General features: G+C 45.4%; 1 protein-coding gene across 2 annotated transcripts in view; it reads left to right on the forward strand.

Moving 5' to 3' along the window:
- The window catches only part of TBC1D19 (TBC1 domain family member 19), a 107,865-nt gene that overhangs the window by 9,012 nt on the left and 80,085 nt on the right, over nucleotides 1-18,768 (forward strand). Inside the window, exons 1-4 of one of the 2 annotated variants that reach the window (XM_059721618.1) lie at nucleotides 8,149-8,226; nucleotides 11,981-12,053; nucleotides 15,345-15,390; nucleotides 17,803-17,878. In XM_059721618.1, coding sequence (XP_059577601.1) covers nucleotides 8,224-8,226; nucleotides 11,981-12,053; nucleotides 15,345-15,390; nucleotides 17,803-17,878 — 198 coding nt within the window. In that variant the 5' untranslated portion in view covers nucleotides 8,149-8,223. Of the gene's footprint in view, nucleotides 1-8,148; nucleotides 8,227-11,980; nucleotides 12,054-15,344; nucleotides 15,391-17,802; nucleotides 17,879-18,768 lie in introns of those variants that run through there. The other variant, XM_006260437.4, reaches the window with a different exon arrangement.

Genomic DNA, 18,768 nt, shown 5'->3' on the forward strand with positions numbered 1-18,768 from the left:
CCACTACACTCGGGGGGTGCATGTGCACCCATGTGCACCCTCTACACACCGCTAATGGTCCCCTGCCTCCCACAGGGCAGAACGCCCCCACACAGCAGACTACCCTGCCTACAGGGTCCCAGCTCCCCCCCAGGCCCCTTGTTGGTCTCCAGCCCCCTGCTCATTCCCCTGCTCCTCTCCAGCCTCCAGAGCCTAGAGAGGAGCAGGAGAACAAGCAGGAGGCTGGAGAGAATAGGAGAATGAGCAGGAGGCTCATTCCCCCTCATCCCCACCCCCATTCATTCCCCCTGCTCCCTGTTTGTCCCCCCAGCTCCCTGCTTGCTCTCCCAGGCTCCCCACACTCACCAGTGGCAGCAGAGAAGGAGCAGGAGGTTGGAGAGAGCAGGGGAATGTCTCCAACTCATTTCCAGGGGCTTATCTCCAGCCTCCTGGTCTCTCCAGCCCCCTGCTTGTTCTCCTGCTTGTCTCCAGTCTTGGGAGGCTGGAGAGAACAGGGGAATGAGCAGGAGCCTGGATACAACAGGGGAATGTCTCCAGCTTGTCTCCAGGGGCTCCTCTCTACCCTCCTGCTCATTCTCCTGCTCATCTCCAGCCTCCTGAGGTTGGAGACAAGCAGGAGAATGAACAGGGGCTGGAGACCAGCAGGAGGCTGGAGACAAGCCCCTGGAAATGAGCTGGAGACATTCCCTTGCTCTCTCCAGCCTCCTGCTCCTTCTCTGATGCTGCTGGTGAGTGCGGGGGCTGGGAGAGCAGGTGGGGGAGCAAAAGGGGAGTTAGGGAAAGAACCGGGTGGGGCCTCCCCCTAGGTCCCCTACCCCTCCTCCAGCACCCCCCCCCCCTCTACTTACCTGGCAGAAGCTGGTTCCAGGTCTGTGCAGCTTGTACCACTGCCTGCCCTGCACATGCAGGCAGCATGCTTCAGGACTGGGGAAAGGGCCAACCACAGAGATGCTCTCATAGGCTACCAGAGCTTCTTTGTGGAGGACCGAGCCTCTGGTTGCCTCAGGGCATGTTCCGGGACTGTGCCCTGGCCCGGTTTTTCCCCCCAGGGTATAGTTTGACCATATCCAGGGGTTTAACTTTGCTCCCCCCCTGCAAATTTGCAGCATGGGGAACGTTTTTTTGTTCCCACACATGCCTCTTGCAGTGTCTCAAAGGATTTTGAGACTCTGTAAGAGGCACGTGCGGGCTCATCTGGACGGTACCCTGTGACTGCAGTGTACCATAGACATAGCTAAGTTAACGTTAAACAAACTTGGGCACAGGTAACAGTCCAATTGTAGCAGCACAAAGCTCAATGTAGGCTGCAAAGCATCAGGGTAAGCATTTGGGCAATTAGCCCTCATGGAGATCTATGAAAGTTCATTCTGGAGCATGATTGTTTAGTTTGACCTACATAGTTTCCATGAGGGTTGGTGCCATGGATGAGGTATATCCCATTCTGTGATAGGCTTGGGTAGCTTCCATGGATTCCGATGGTTTTATTGTTTTTGCTGCGTCTGTGATGCAATTCCAGGGCACTCTCTCAAAAAAATTTATAAAGGACAGAAATACAGTCACGGGTGAGAATGCATTTTTTCCACAGAAGAGCTATTTCATCTCTGATCTCACAATCCTTGTCCTCAAGTGAAAACTTCACAGTACCTCAAAAGACAGGCCTGGGAACAAACATTCATAATTTTACTGGGCATTAAATCAATGGATGTAATTCAGACAATAGTATTATGGCTTGTTTTAATTTAGCTGTTCCTCCTTCTTACTTCTCTGCACCTCACTGATTTATAACAATTCTTTCATTTTGAAGATAAGGTCTTATTCTTTTACATCATTAACCCTATTTCAGTTTCCTTTAACTAATTCTGTAGCTACCTTTGATCACTTCTCTTTGTTCCACTGATCTACCAACCTCTCTCACTTCTTTAAGTGGGGTTAGACAGCAGAAATTGTTCTTCCTCTTGTTTAACTTAGACTGCATCTGCTTCCTTCCCAGATCAGAAGCAGACCATTTTCCCCCTATCTTTTTAGTAAAAGATACCACCAAACAAATCTTGTTTCTAATACTTTTTCATGGAAGTTTGAGAATCTGTCACAATTAGGGGAATAACAGCAACTAGAACTTAACAATTTTGGTGCATGTGTAAAACTAATTAAATCTAATACATTAATATGCTAATAATAGTGTGAAACTAATATTCAAGTCCTGGCACTTATCTAAGAAGAAAAGTTTTTGAATAGAAACAATGGTAGACTTGTTTTCAAAGATACTTAGTGGTTGACATTTTATGGACTTGTCCATAGAGGCCATTTACATTGGTGAAAACCTGGTTACATTATGTGAAAAGAGCAGTGTCCATATCATGCATTTTCTTCCACTGATGTATCTATCAAGCTCTTCCAGAATTACAATGCCTAATAGAATTGTGAGTGATTTCATGTTGAGTAGGTTCATTGCATTAGTTTCTGTATGGATAGGTGTGCTCATCCTCCAGCCTTTTCACAGCACAGTGTCTTTTTTAAACTGTTCAACTGTTTACCCCCTATGACATCTACTGCATTGGGGTCACAGTGACTGGATATCACCTAGTTGAAATCTGGCATCTTGCTGGGTACTGTTATTGTACGCTTGCTCTAGAAATCAGTGTGCCTGACAAAGTCACCTAGCTATCTTCTCTAGATAGCCATGTGTCACTGTTTTTTTTTTTTTTTTCCATTTTAAATGTATGCAGGCTAAAGTTTTCAGTCGCCTTGTCCTGTTGGAGGGGTTGCCAAAGGATGGCATGTAGTGCTGTATCAAAAGTAAGGCTTTGAAGCTGTATCCAAAAGGGTTCAAGGCAAAAATGGGACCTCTGGTAGTGTTCCAGTCACCTATTCACAATACCAAGTGTTAGGCAGGATTTTGAAATGGGATGTCAATATAGACCTGCACTTTTTCTTGTATATGGCCAGCGAGTGAGGATATCAAGGAGTGCAGAAGCCACTTCCACAAAGATGCACCTGAAAACAAGCAACTCTTTGATACACAGGACCTGAACCAAGACGCCACCTTCTAGTCACTCAAGTTCTAACTCTCTGTTTCCTGGTACCCTCTCCTATCCTCCTGGTAGAGTCAGTTGTCTCCCGCTCCCCACCCCAGTTCTTGCTGTGTTCTCAACACAGAAATCTCACTATACGGCAACTCCACCACTGTTGATTTCTCAGCCGGCTGCTCCTCCTGACCAGCTCTCGGTACACTGCCTTCCTTTCCACCATGATGTGCACTCACTTGCCAGATACGACAGATTCAGAACAGAACACCTTCTCATGAAAATGCCTTTTATTGAGAACTGTGTTCTACGGCTTGATTATAAAGTACATGCTGCTTTTTGATCGTACAGGAAATTAATTCAGTTCATCAGCGCATATCTGCTACCAGCACAAATCTCATTAAGCTTTTTTTCTCCTTAGGAGAACATCCATCAGGGAGGCTTTTTTCATTAGCATAAATCTTAGAAATACTTTTCTGTATCAGTAATATCTTTAACGTGTGTTTTCCAATCTGCTGAAACATAGCAATATGTAAACAACATGCAGGTAACATCCTCACAAAGTGCAGTTTACAATGCCCCAACAATGTTTCCAGAATGCCAAATACTCATTGCATAACAGCATTAGTAGTGCAGCAAACTTTAACCATGTCCCCAGGCAATATCAAATAGAATTTTACATAAAAAAGTCTTGTCCTTTTTTGCTAGGGAATATTGCTTCCTTCTGGTTTCTGAAGATGGGTTATGTCCTTCCAATCTGCTAAATCAGGCTTGTCCAACATGTGGCCCACTGAGGCATTTTCTGCGGCCCGCAGTTCTGCTTTCGTTCCCACCCCTTCCTAATGGCTGCTGAAGGGCTGGGGAAGGGACAAGGTTCTCACACGCGCCACATCAGCTTGATGTTGCTGACGCAGTGCATATGGGAAGAGGAGTAGCCCTGTGCCTCTTGGGACAGGATGATCTTGGCCGGAGCAGCAGGGCTCAGCTGCACTTTCCCCCTACCTGCACTGGTCAGTCCCGAGCGGCACACAGCTCCGCCACTGCCTCTGCTGGCTGGTGCTGACCCGGGCAGGTCTGTCCCATCCGGAGCAGCATGCAGCTGGGGACAGGAGTAGGCCAGCCAGGTCGGCACCAGCCAGCAGAAGTGGTGGCGGAGCCATGTGCCACCCGGGACTGACCGGTGCAGGCAGGGGGAAAATGCAGCTGAGACCCTGCCGCTCTGGCTGGGCTCATCCTGTCCCAAGCAGCACACGGCTCCACTGCTTCTGCTGACTGGTGCAGACCTGGCCGGGCTCCTCCTGTCCCCAGTAGCTCGTGGGAAGCTGGTTTCAGCTGCATGCTGCTCCAGATGGGACGGACCCAGCCGGGTCAGCACTGGCCAGGAAAAGCGGCATGCAGCTGAAACTGGCTTCCCACATGCTGCTGGGGACGGGAGGAGCCCGGCTGGGTCTGCACTGGCCAGCAGAAGCGGCGGTGGAGTCGTGCGCCACTTGGGACAGGACGAGCCCGGCCGGAACGGCAGGGGATCAGCTGCATTTTCCCCCTGCCTGCACCGGTCAGTCCCGAGTGGCACACGGCTCTGCTGCCGCTTCTGCTGGCTGTTGCCGACCTGGCTGGCCTCCTCCCGTCCCCAGCAGCACGTGGGAAGCTGGCTTCAGCTGCATGCTGCTTTTCCTGGCTGGTGCTGACCTGGCTGGGCAGGGCAGCATGTGGCTGAAGCTGGCTTCCCACGTGCTGCTGGGGATGCCTGGCTGGGTCGGCACTGGCCAGCAGAAGCGGTGGTGAAGCCTCCTGCCTTTTGGGACCACCTGGCAAGGGTAAGGGGAAAGTGCAGCAGCACGTGGGGAAGCCACTGCTTGATAGGGGAGGGATGGGCTGGCCGGGCTGCACCAGGGAGGGAAAGCTGTGGCTGAGCCCCCTGCAGCTGTGCTGTTTGCTCCTTTGAGACTGAACAATATGCTCAAGAATAGACCATGAATGATCTGGGCTCCAAGGTAAATTTGGAGCAGGTAAAAATCTTTGTAAAAATACTGTCCAGTGTTTGGATTGTGTTTGCTTCTGTTTCTCTTTGTGCGGGATTGGGGGTTCAACTTGTTACTAGTTGCTAAAGATGTGTCACTAACAAGTTGTTAATTCAATAAAAGTAAATCTTCTTGAAGATTATTCTCAAAAATGCTCATATTTTGTTGCTTTGATTAGTTTCTACTCTGGCTGATATCTTTTCCACATTTGATCTGTTGACTTGCATTACGCTTCTTTCATTCATTGAGAAGTGAGCAGAAGCAAAAGTGTTTATTTTAGCCAAGTGTTTGGTATTATTTCATTCTTGCTTTTATATTGTTTTTATTTTGGATTTTAAACCCCATTTCCAGACCCATTTTATTGTCGCTTCCTGCAACTTCGTTGGTGTCAAAGGTCATGTGACATCACTTCCTGATGCTAAACCACTTCCTGTGAGGTCTTTGAATATGGCTTGCCGGCTCACTGGGTGATGAAAAGTTCATGATCTGGCCCCACATTCAAAAAGGTTGGACACCCCTGTGCTAAATAGTTGCAAATGTGTATCTTCCTGTGTTCCACCTTAGCCTTCAGTAATATGCATCTTCTTTGCTGTTTTATTGCGTAAATTTGGAGGGTCTGTTATGTTAGTGACTGCCTTACTCTTCTGCAAGCACTCCTAGGTCAAGCTCAGCAGGATCACTATATTACTGCCTTCCTTACAATATTTGAATCGTGCTGCTATTTTAAACCTTGTCTCATCAGCACTTCCCTGTTTAGCCTCCCTTGTTAACGAGAGTAGCAATCAGCCAGATGCCCTTTGGTAATAATCTCTCTCTGGCTCACTGAGGTTCTATAAAGTCTGCTTCCAAAGCATATGGGAGGGAAGGTAGAAAAAAGGACTTAGCCTCCTGAGTCTCCTAATACTGATCAGAAAGTGGCATCACACAATTATTAAGTAAAAAAACCCCAACCTTTGCCAACATGGAAAGTGAACAGTATCTGCTTGTTCTGCTTGATATCTTTCTCACTTTACAGGTTTAGTGCCTCTGACCTCCAAACCTTCAAGGAGCTGGCCAATATCTATCAAATTTGAGAGTTAATAGGGGGTGGGAATGAAGGAGCTTATTCATTTTTATTTAATATGAATTTTTTGTGTTAATTTTTGCCCAGCAGCCAAAGTCTTCTAATTCATAAAATTCATACACATCTAAAAAGATTACAAGATATATGCAGCAAGCCACACAAATAGTCAGTGAACCTTCAGCTAGATGTATAGGTCCAGGCACCCAAAATAGCCATACATGTAAAACACAAGTTGAATGATATTTAAAATAACACAACAACAACAACAAAACAACCACCCAAAGTACAAACTCTTTATAGAAGTAACTAACCGGCTTAGGCTGATGCATTCACATTGGACATTCACTTAAAGCAAAAGGTTCACGATGTTCAAAATTGAAAGCAGACAAAACATGAACAAGACTTCCTGCAAGCAGCACCCCAGTTGATTGGCATACATCATTCTATTTAAAACCACAACAGCATGCAGGGGATGCAAAACCACTGTCTTATAGGAGAAACATTCCTGATGCAGCCCATTGGTGCCACCAGGAATGCATGTCCAAGCCATTCCCTTTCCTCAGAATTAGGTGTGAAGGGCATCCCTGATAAGGTGATGTTTGCTATTTGGTGGCATCTTGTAGGCAGCTTAAAGCATCCTGAAAGTCTGAATCTCCAGCTCCCAGGCCTCAGGTAGGCTGTCTCATGCTCTCACAGCTGTTGTATAGAACAATGCTTCTCAAAGTGGTGGTCTGCAGACTGGTGCCAGTCTGCGAGCCACTGGTCACCGGTCTGCAGCGAGTTGCCAGGAAAGAAAGAAATATATTTTCAGAAGCATAACACTGATATGTCATAGCGCCACAGTTCATATGTTCCAACACTCCCGGTGACGTCACGTCGTGCGAGGTGAGGAAAGAGAAAGAAACAGCTGGTCGTGCATTTGTGTAGCGCTGTTGCACACAGTTGCTGCCACCGGCTGAACCAGGCACCGGTTCCTGGCCCACTGGAAAAAAAAATTGCCGGTCCACCACATCAGATAGTTTGAGAAGCACTGGTGTAGAACACAGCATGCAACTATATTTTAAAGCAGCTGTTTCTTGGTTGCCTGAAGCCATTCTGTTAATGCCAGCCATCTACTTTTCAGTCTTTCAACATACTCCATTGTCATTGTGAAGCTGTTCCAAGGAGTTCTTTTCTGTAATGCAAATGTCCAGTATAAGGCTTCATCAGCCATGGTAGAAGAATGTATCAGAGGCTCCAAGAATGAGAGAGATTTCTGACAAATCATCTTTTTATCATTAAGGAAAATGGGTAAGAGTTCCTGATAATTCTTGCATTGTCAATTTTCTTGTATCCACCTTTACTGATGTTAGTGAATCCGCTGCAGTGACTGACCATCACTTAAAACACAACAGATAATATCATTACTGAGGAATTTAGAAGCTGGAGTGTGTGCTGGATGGAAAACTGAGGTCTGATAAGTCTTTCAGTATGCATTAGCAGGGTCACAAGGCCTTCTGTGGGGCACCCCTAGGCCCCACATTTCTCCCCATTGTCCCACTGCTCATTTCAAGGAGCAGACAAAGATTTGTCTGGGGACAGCTCCTTGTCCCTGCAAGCTCTATTCCACTTCCTTTTCACCAGGCCTTACAGCTACCCCACAGCTGTAGCAGAGAAATCTTTGTCAGTTCCAGGTTGTCTTTTTGGGTTGTGGAAAGATTTTGGGTCTGTTCCCCTGCATAGAAGGTGCTTGCCTAGAAACCATTCTCTCTGAGACCACACTTTATCATAGGCAATCAGTAAGGCAACAGAACAGCAAAAGTATTTATATAGAAGAAAAGAATTGTATGTTGTGGCAGGGCACTAAGGTACCTGCTTCTTTAAGGGCAGAAACTGCCTTGAGAGAGGGCCCTAGCAGCCAAGCAGAAACCCCACTGGTGCAGGTTACTGTGGCAGCAGGCTAATGAGGGAATTAGCCTGCACCTGTACCTGGTCAGCTGACCAGAAAAAGGCAGGGCCCTGGGCATATATAAACCCCAGGGCTGGGACTAGTGGGTTAGTTCTCTGGCAGCAACCAAGGGGGAAGAAGCTTTCGTAGAGGGAGCTACTTGGAGATGCTTGACGGCTGATTCTGATTATGGTAGGATTAAGTGGGTATAGGAGCTCACAAGTGCTGGTGGGGAGGAGGCCCATTAAATTGAGAGAGAAGCTTGCCGCCTTAAAAGGGATACAGCGTGGACCCTATGTTATTCCTGTGTTGTAGCCCAGGGTCTTGTGCTTTCTGTTGTTATCTAAACTGGTGGACCAGACTGAGATGATTGGGGAGGAGGAGGCCTCATTGGGGCACACTACAGTGTGGAGACCCCAGCACCAGGGGGTGCAGTGACGTGGGGGCGAGCGGACCCCAGCACCAGGGGGTACAGTGATGTGGGGAGGGGGGGTGAGCAGACCCCAGTGCTAGGGGGCACAGTGACTGAGGCCAGATTAAACTGGGGCCTCAACACAAGAAGACAACATCTACATACCATCTGCAAGGCATGGGGCATGATAAAGGGACGGTTTTGGAGTCATGCATCTAGCTCATAAGGCTTGGGCGTGTCATAAGCCACCTCCTGACTATGGGACCGAATAAAGGGGTCCAGCAACCCACAGGGTTTAGAGGAGTCTGTCAGGACTGTGACTAAGCAGCAACTTGAGGACAGCCTCCCAATTCATCATTTATACCAGCAAGCTGTGGCGGGAAAGATTAGCAGGTGCCCATAGGGCAGAGCCGGCATGCTCATGGTGCCCTAGGGATATCTTGGACATCCCTGGGGAGGCCAAATTGTGACATATGAAAAGTTGACCAGATAGTTTGAGGAAAGAGTATGGAAAAAAACAAACAGATAACATTTCTCATCCTCATTCCTGACTACAGCAGAGTCCTTCAGAGAGTCCTGTCAGAATTCCCAGACTTCAGCCTTCCTGGTAGGTCTGTCAGCCTTGACCCCTGAGGACTAGGAGTCCTCCAAAGCATGGGAAAATCCCAAGACCACCACTACCTGACAGATAGCTCTTAAATACCTTAAAGTCAACACTCCCTGTCCCAGCATTGTTCTATTTCCTGATGAGTCTACAAATCTTACAGAAAGTTGGTTCCTGCCCAAGGAATCTAGCATTTTCCTCGTTAATTATCCGTGTCCCTGAAATGTACTTGTTATTTTGTGGATGATGTTTCTTATTACAGGCAGATGATACCCACAATATTTTGTGTGCCCATCCCAACCATAGCTCTTTCTGCCATGTGTTTCAGAGTGGCTATTATTTTTGTCCTTATAAAACAATTAGCCAGTGATATGATGTTGACAATAGAGATGACCAAGACAGTGATGATGGTTATAATGCTGAGTGAAAGGACTGGGAAATCAGGAAGGGGAGTTGGGAAGGAGGTAGTGGGAGGGGGGATGGAAGGTGATGCGGAGGCAGCCCTTTGCATGATTGCGATGGCTAAAAGTGGTAACAGGCATATGGACACGTGGGCATGTGAGAGCATGGTATGGTCATTGTAACAGGGATGAGGATGATGTAACAGTAAAGGTGAGTGTTGGACTGTCAAGTTAATCATAGTGGTCACAAGGCAGGTCTGTAGAAATATAGGTAAGGGTGTATGTGTGTGTGTGAATTTATGACAAACATTTTTCAGGAAAAAAAAACTTGTACTCCCTAAGTAGGTACTTAAAAGTGCAGCAGGGAGACAGGAGTACGAGGAGCAGTAAGACAGGAGGAGGGAAGGGGCTGCACTCTGACATCGCTGGGGGGCAAGGTACCCACAAAGAGGATGCCAAAACCCTACAACACCTACCAGTGACAGGGGGGCAGAGGGGTTATCTGATCCCCCAGATTTATTTTCCCAAGATAAAACCTCCAATAATTAGATTCTATATCTGGAAACTTGTATCAAATTTATGAGTTTTTCATATATAGTATCTAATTACTGAGGGATATCTTGTATTTAGGATTGTCTTATATTTGAGTAAATATGGTAATTTGGATTACAGTAATTTGGTGATTTGAATATGGTAATTTGGAACTTTTTAAATTCAAAATGATATGAGCTAGGCTTAGTTTGAGACCTATTTCATCCTGTGACAGGAGGCTTGGTGTTCCTGCCACTTTGAGAGCAGACAGGCTATGGCTGCAGCAGCCTGCAGGTATGGTCTGAGCTGATTGAGACAACTGTCCCAGGAGGAGGGCTGAGCTTATGAAGGATATAAGCCCAGGGAAGCCCTGGAGCAGCCTCCTTTAAATAATAACAATTGTCATCAAGCATGGCAGGCAACAGAAGTAAGGGCTGCAGGGAGTCCAAGGGCTTCATGGCTGCCCCTGGAGGTGGTACCTGTTAGGGCTGTGTGAAATTTCGGCAGCCATTTCATTTTGGAGGTGTTTTGGGCCGTTTTGGGACCTTAGACACCGAATCCAAATCAAAATGGAAGGTTCTGAAACAGCTCCGAAACAAATCAGAAGGCTCCGAAACATTCCAGAAATGTTTTGGAGAATTTCAGCGTTTTGAAGATTGGGTTGCAAGGAAATAAAAACTAAGAAGGATGGGGGCAGAGAGGAAGGACTGCTCTGATATTGACATCTAGCTCCTGGTTCAATTCCCCAGCTCTTTGATTGCTTCCTCCAGCTCTGTGATCATTTTCTCAGCTCTTCCTGGGGGGTACGGGCCCCTGATCTGCGCACGGGGTTTCAGCAGGCTGCTGCTGCAGGCAGGGGTCAGTAGCAGCCACTCGGTGCAGCCTGTGCCAGGAAGACTGCAGTGATGCTGCTGGCCCCAGCCTGCAGTGGCAGCCTGCTGAAACCCGGCCTGTGCCTCCCCGGGAAGAGCTGGGGGAATTGAACTGGTGGCTGAGGAATCAAATCAGGTGCTGGGCTCCGCAGGGAGCAGAAATCCTCACTGGGGTCTCCTCGCCACTGCCCGCCCTGTGCAGCCCTGGATCTGTGCTCACTGCAGAGCCAGGTCACATGGCAGGGACCAGCACTGCTTTGCCATGTGACCTGGCTCCACAGGGAGCAGATATCTGTGCCGGGATCTCCTTCTTGCCACTGCGTGCCCCGTGCAGCCCGTATCTCTGCTCCCTGTGGAGCCGAGTCACACGGCAGGGATTAGAAGGCTTGCTTCCTGCTCTGCGGTGCTTCTCTGACCTGCGACCCAGCATGACAGTGATTAGAGATCCGCGCAGGGGTCTTTTCACCTGCCCAGAGTACAGCGGCCTTCCTTCTCCTGCTCCCCGCTGGGGCCCTGCAAACTAATCACTGTCCTCCGAAACAGCCAAATGTGAAACCGAATCAAAATGCACCCATATCACGCAGCCCTAGTACTTGTTACACATCCTTGAGACTGGTGGGTTGTACTGTAATTTATGGTGCCTGGAGTAAAACTGATAAGGTCAGACAAGCCCTGGTAGAAGGCTGCACTTGCTCCTAACAGTCTGTTTAGCCTGGGCAAGGGCCTGTTCTAACTTCTTTTTTTTCTGTTTGGAAGTTCTATTTTCATGAAATTGCCATTGAAGATATTATACATTAAGCTGTTCCATTTCCAGGTTAAATCTGTTTTTCTCCCTCATATTTTCAGTGCTTGTGAGTCTCCTTATTCCTTTTTTCCTTTTTATTGTAACCGAGTTAACAATTAACGTGTTAAATGTCTGTAAAACAAGGTCTCTTATTACCATTTAAATTCAGAGATATGGCTGAGATTTTATTTCCCTTAAATCTATAAAATATATGGAAAGGATTCCTGAAACAGTTACAATTGGCTTCTGTTGTGGATCTGTCTCTGTGTGTATACTAAGCATGTTTTGCACTAACAATTATAATTGCTTATTTCCCTCTTTGCTTTTGTTCTGCTTTGTTAGGTTAGTCTACACAAGCCAGAAATTAAACTTGAATCACTAAAAGAAGATATTAAGGAATTTCTGAAAGAATCAGGTTTGTAATAATTGTTTTTTAATTGAAAAATAAAAAATAGAGATGCAATATTCTGTAATTCCAGAAAATGACAATTCAGTGCTTGAAAATCTTAGATTGGTCTTCTTTCTATTAAGTTATTTTAATTAAATGCACAAAAACAAAACGAGACATTTTTTTAAATTTTAAGTTCAGCTGTTTCATTAATTCAATCAGAAGGTGGCCAAGAGTGAAGTCATGCATACGTAAACTTAAATCATCATCCCCTAAGTATTAAATGCAGTATAAATCGCAGATTGCAGTGCCTTTTTCTAATAATTTGTGTATGTGAGGAGGGAGGAGCATACATCACACACCTAACTACTCATATTATTGTTGATCTGTAACTTCTGTTACATTACCTTCCACTTACTATTTAGATGGCACGATGCAGTGCTATGGAGAGATACCCAGGGAGAAACATTTAGCTGTGCTAGCATGGTGCTGCTTCTCAGCAGATTATGGTTGAAAGAAGTGTTTAATGATATTTTAAAGGCCATACAATTTAATAATTAGAGAAAGTTAGTAGCTATAGTTCAGGGCAGTTTAAGGATTGTCACAAAGAAAATAATATAACAATTTAAGGCATGGGTGGGCAAATATTTGGGCTGTAGGGCCACTTAGGGAGATTTGGTGACATGTTGTGGGCTGATGTGGGAGCAAGGGAGTGCTGACCTGGCGGGGTGGAAGGGTAGTTGATCATATCAGGCCTCGGGCCTGTCTCCCCCATGCCTGCTCCTGGGGGCACTGGACAGAGTGGGTAGGCATGTGCGGTCTCTGTGGAGACCAGCCCAGGACCCCTGTGGGCAGGGTGCACTCAGCTGGGCAGATGGGAAGGGGCTGCAGGTGGTTGAGGGGTGGTGCCTAGGAGTGGAACAGACCGACAGGGGCCAAAATCATGGGGTGGGTGACAGCTCGGGACTGGGGCAGAACTGCAATCTGCTCCCTAATTGTGCGGGGGCTGTGTCCTGTGCCCTAGGCCTGTGTTGTCATCATCTTGCGATCCTGGCCCCCGCCCCACTGTCCCACTGCCAGGCCCTGCTGCCTCACGGCCCCATCCCATCCTGCTGGCTGAAGGTGACCTGCCTGCAAAGGTCTCGGGCTGATCTCCATGGAGACCCTTCTCACCCACTCCATCCAATGCCTCTGGCGGGCAGTGAGGGGTGGATGGGCCAGGGTGCCTGGGCAACAAGGCTGGGTCCTGCAGTCGCAGAGATGCTGGCAATGGTAGGCAGTAGGGGTGCACTGACAAAGATTTTTTTTTTTTTTTTTTTTTTTGACTGATACCGATGGCCAATTATTAACCAGCCGTATCAGCCAATACCGAGCTGATAGGCGATATGCAGCCCAGCAGCTTGGAGAGCAGTGTCTGGCTGGTAAATTTGTTGGGGGTTAAGGAGCATAGGGCAGCAGATAGACATCCCCACAGCGAGGGAAGTAATGAGGCTGGGGCAGGGGAGGAGCTGCCCAGCTGGGGCAAGATGGGGTGTGGGATGGAGCCACGGGCAGGTCATCCACAGGATGTGGGGGAGTGAGAAGGGGGAGTGGCTCCCTGCTGCTATGCGCACCATTGGAGGAGGCATGGGGGGCATGTGGCCCCCCCGGTTTTGTGTGTGGGGCGAGGGCAGGCTGCCCTGCAGGCTCAGACCCAGGGACTGAGCCAGCTTCTTCTCAGTGGGGGTGCTGAGCCAGGGCTGCTCTCAGGGCAGGGTGGACAGCAGTGGCACTGGGAGCGGGGCTATGGGGGTAAGCTACAGCAACCCCAAAATTCTCCATAGTCCCCCATAGCCACCCCTCCCAGTGCTACTGCCCATCCTGTCCCCACCCACCTTGAGCACAGCCCCAGCCTAGCCCTCCCACTGGGAAGGGGCCAGTGCAGCCTCTGGCTCCAATCCCACAGCAGGCAGCCTGCCCTCGCCCCATGCACAAATCGGGGGGCATGTGGCCCCCATGTCTTCTCCAGGGGGGTTGCGCAGCAGTGGGGAGTCACCCCGCCCTGCCCTGACTGGGCAATGCCTGCTCTGGCCTCAGCCCCACTCCCTCCCTCATCATGAGGGCCTCGATCTGCCCCACCCATGCTCCTTCTTTCCCACACAGACTTACCAACCAAACGCTGCTTTCCAAGCTGCTGGGCTGCATTCCTAGCCACGTGCATGCTGTGACTGCGTGCGTGTATGCGGCATTTTTTGGTGACGTTATTGGCTACATCAGCCAAAAGAAGCTGATTGCTGATAATGTCAATTTTCATTTTATCGATGCTGATCCAATATAGACTGATATATTGGTGCACCTTTAGTAGCCAGGCAGAGTGAGCTGCCCTCACCTCACTGCATACATAGGTGTGCATATGTGCGTATATGTATATGTGTATGTGTATAAAGAGAGAGAAAGAGAGACCCTTGCATTTCCTCAAAAAATAGATGATTTGTTTCTCAGCATGGCTAGTTAGCCTGGGCAGAATTCTGCACTAAATAAATTGCTGTTGTTACCTCAGCTGTCTTCAAAGCTATCTTAGATATGTCTCTATGACATTGCAGTATCTCATCTAGATGCACCGTATTTGTACACAGTTGTCCAGCCCTTGCCCAGTCTTGTCATTCATGCTAGATAGTGCAAAGAGGTTATCAGAGCCACAAAGTGTAAGAATGTGGTCTGGTGCCTGGGCAGCTGCTGTATACAAGGGTAACAGCAAAAGCTGTTTTTTGTTTTTGTCCCCTGTCCCTGTTGGCATCCAGGACGGTTACCTTTTTCACCCCATCTTAATTATGCCACTGCAAACCAAATCCCAGTGGCGTAATTAAGACTCCCAGGAGATGTAAAGATCCAACTTTTGAGGCATTATTAGGTCCGTGTTCCCAAATTCATGCAAAGTACCTTAGCATGTGCTGAACTGGAAATAGACCTAATCCTATGCCTGTCAGCATTGGTTCCAATGATGTATAGTCAAGATACAACAGTATCTTGTAATATTTAAGGTTAAGATAAAAAGAGTGTGTAGTGTTGTTTGGGAGCATATGATTTTTGTGGGCGCAACCTTTAACTTTGGTCTTTACTCTTTCAGCAGTCTCCAAATGTAGTTTTTCTTTCACTTATGACTTTGGCATAGCTTGAAAAAGATGGAGAAAACTTAAGTAGATGTTAATTTGAAAGAAGCACGACAAACTTAAGTGGTTTTTAAAACACCCCCTTCATTCATGTTTTATGTAACAAGGTCAAAATTTTGTTTCAGGAGTGAACACTAACATGATTTTATAATTATTATTATTTTAACAGGATGGGAAAAGAAGCTTCAGAATGCTGTTTACAGTGAACTCAATGTGTGAGTTTTCTATTCATTATTTTTATAATAAAGGTTTTATGCGTAAAGTTTCATTTTGAATCATGTGTTCTTATCTGAGTGTAGTATGTTGGTGTTATCCATTAATGTGCCTGTCATGTGAGGAGTGTCTAATGTGTTTCTGATCCACAGTTTCTTTTTCAGTTCATTTAAAAAAAAAAAAAAGAGCCAAGAACAGCAAATAAACATTTTAAAACATCTCATGAAATAAACTTAAAAAAATTAGTTATTTATTAACATTTTCAATCTGTTTTATTGGTTCATAGCCTGGGGCTTAAGGCAGTTTTCCGGGAAGTGGAATTATGGGTTCAAATCCTGGTGGGGGTGGGAAGTGTTTTTAATCCAGGCCTCCCATTTCCCAGGCAAATGCCCTATTTAATAAAGTCCTGGGCAAAAGGAGAATGGGGTCTTCTCTTCTTTCCTAAGATGGTGTTTTACAAAAGTAGGTTCGGTGACTGTGAAATAAGGTAATGCTTGGAGACCTAGTCATTTAGAAGTCATCTCAGTGCCACTTCGGGTATGAACACACATAACACTTAGACTAGCTTCAGTGCAGTTTAAATCTGAAATGGCCATGCATAGAAGCCTGTTTAACTGGTTTAAAGCTGCCTGGAATGATTAAAAAAAAATACCTGGAAAACCAGGTACTCTTTTGAACTGGTTCACAGAGTTTGTGCTACCTGTTGACACCAAGCTTACCATGTTGTAGGTCTGGTTGTTTCTCCAAGCATCCCACACTGTATTGTTCCACAGCCAGAATTCTGCTGCCACCTTGTTTTACGTTTTGTTGGCACTTTTTATCAATGAGCTCCCTTTCTACTGCTTCTTCTTTAAAAGCTGTCTTTCTAACCACCAGCTGTGTCCTCATGCACCTCACTCACTCACCTACTTCATCTCACCCTTTCAAACATGGGTGCAAGCACTCCCCACCATCACTCACTCCAAGGTATGCTGGACTGGGTCCTTATCCCTGCTCCCTGGTGCCAGAGCCACAGCACTTCAAGACCTAAAAGGTGACTGTTCTACCTGGTATGCGTGGACAGTGGACATCTCTTATCCTCAGCAGTTGTGAATTCGTTCCCAACCAATGTCATTCTGTAGCATCTTGAAACCCTGTCTTGTTTCAGCTGTCAAGGCACTATGGTAATACAGATAAGGGACACAGAAGTAGAAACATGACTTGAGTCCTAGAACTTCAATGTTCTTGCCTCCATTGAAGTCATGATAAAAGCTATAGTACATTTGTAGGTATTTCTCTATGGGGACAACACTAGTTTCTTATTCAATGTTTTTTGCTTGCATTTCATTAGAATATACCTTGCATTCTGTTCAGCTGATTTAGTATTATCACTTGAATTTTTCCCAGTTTTATTGAGTTATTTTTTGGGCTATTTTTCTCATCTTTTAGATAGCATTTCATAGAATTGTCTAGAAGTAGGGCTGTAACGGGCCTCCAGAGGTCATCTAGTCCAGCCTCCTGCCTATGGCAGGATCATCCCTATCCAAACCCAAATTCTTTAATGCCTTTACATTTTAACTTTTTATTACTTTAGTAATGCATTTGCAGGATTTGATTGTTTATCGTATTTCTTCAGTATGTTCCTTGGTATTTGTAACTTATATTTTGTATTCTTTATTCCAACCAGATGCTCTTCTTTCAGCTTTTGTGTTTTACTGTTATGCATTTCATAGCTGAAGATTCCAGATCAGTTAGATAAATGCCCTGAAGCTTTACTGGCTACTTGTATATATGTTCAATAATGATTTGAAGTGTAAACTTATTAATTTAATGAATGACTTTATTGAAGAAATATTATTTCCTGAAAGGGAAAAAATTCCAAATGGCTATAAAGATTAATTCTAAAGTGATTTTAATGATAAAGTTGTTTGATTTGTTTTAAATACTTGAAATGTGGCAACTTCTTTTAAACTTTCAATTTTATATTCACATTCTTGGCTAAAGCTTTGAATATTTATTTTGCATTTTTATTATACATCTGCAGTACTTCAGAGGATGAGAAGAATATGTTTTTTATGTGATGCTTTCCCGTTCTTCAAGTTTGTATTACTATACACAACATTATTATTCATGGTCCTCTCTGAAAAACAAAAAGTAGGCATATTTCAGCCATGTCTGAGATCTATAATGCTGTTAAGTGTTTTTTTTTCTGAATTAAGAGTATGCAGATAAATTATGAGCGTTTGCTAATCGATAACATTTTTTTAAGTTTAAAGTCTGATCAGGGGTTTAAAATGACTGCTGTATATGTTGTTGTACTGTTTCTAAACATGATTAAAAATGAGGAGAAAAATAATGTTTAGACTTCCCTGAAGAGCAAGAGACATTTAATGAATTCAAATAATAATTTGAACATTTAAAACTTTTCTTTCAAGGTTCCCTTCTCCCTGTCATCCAGCAGCTCCCCCTGAGCAAATGAAGGAACCGTTAGCTTATATGAGGAAGGCACAGGTTGGTTGTTATCAATTTGACTGTTTTTTCATAAGAGTGTCCTAAGTTTATTAGGGAGATTTCTGTGGGACAATTTCATTATTTAGATTTGTATACACTCTAAAAAATAACTTAAAATTTTAGTTACTTACAGTCTAATACAAATACATATGTATGGTATTTCATAATGGCAGCATTTGCAGATATTGTTGAACCAGGGTGGGATACAGTACAGTGGCTATTAGAAGTTGCAAAATAGAGACTTATGGGAAACAGAATGTCTCACTGAGTAAGATTTGTTGTATCCTGAGAAGAAGTTTAGGAATATATATTGCTAATGAGGTGGGGGTTTGAAGAGAGGCATTGAGATCGTCACAGATAGTGGGGTCTAGAAAAGAAGGACAAATTATCTGGTATTGAGAAATGAAAAAAGGAGTTTGACAGGTGTGAGTAGAAGTCTAGAATTGGAGGAGCTAAGGAAGCATGTAGGGGAGAGAGAATTGGTCGTAGACAGATAAATCTTGACTATTGAGAGAAGGAGAGAGAATATGTGACTTCAGTTGTTTATTGGGCTGTCACCAGTAAATTCAATTGGAAAAATAGTCCACTCTAAAGAATATGCAAAGGCATCACTCTCCTCCCAAATCACTCTCCTGTTGAGCTAAGAATACTAGTGTACTTGACTCAGGCCTGCCTTAGAGTGTATTATGACCAGGTTTGTCATAGACCTTGCCTTAGAGTGTATTAGGACCTTGGCCTGGTTTTTTCTGATAAAAAAATCCAAAATTATCTGATTAAAACCCCTCCAAAATCCACATTGTTCTGCGGTTAAAATGCAGGACCACTATATAGGTATCAGTTGAACACAATGTTTTATTGATATATTTACAATTTTAAAGCAAATTGAAAGC

Source organism: Alligator mississippiensis, chromosome 2 (assembly GCF_030867095.1).
Source record: "Alligator mississippiensis isolate rAllMis1 chromosome 2, rAllMis1, whole genome shotgun sequence".
NCBI classification, from domain to species: Eukaryota; Metazoa; Chordata; order Crocodylia; family Alligatoridae; genus Alligator; species Alligator mississippiensis.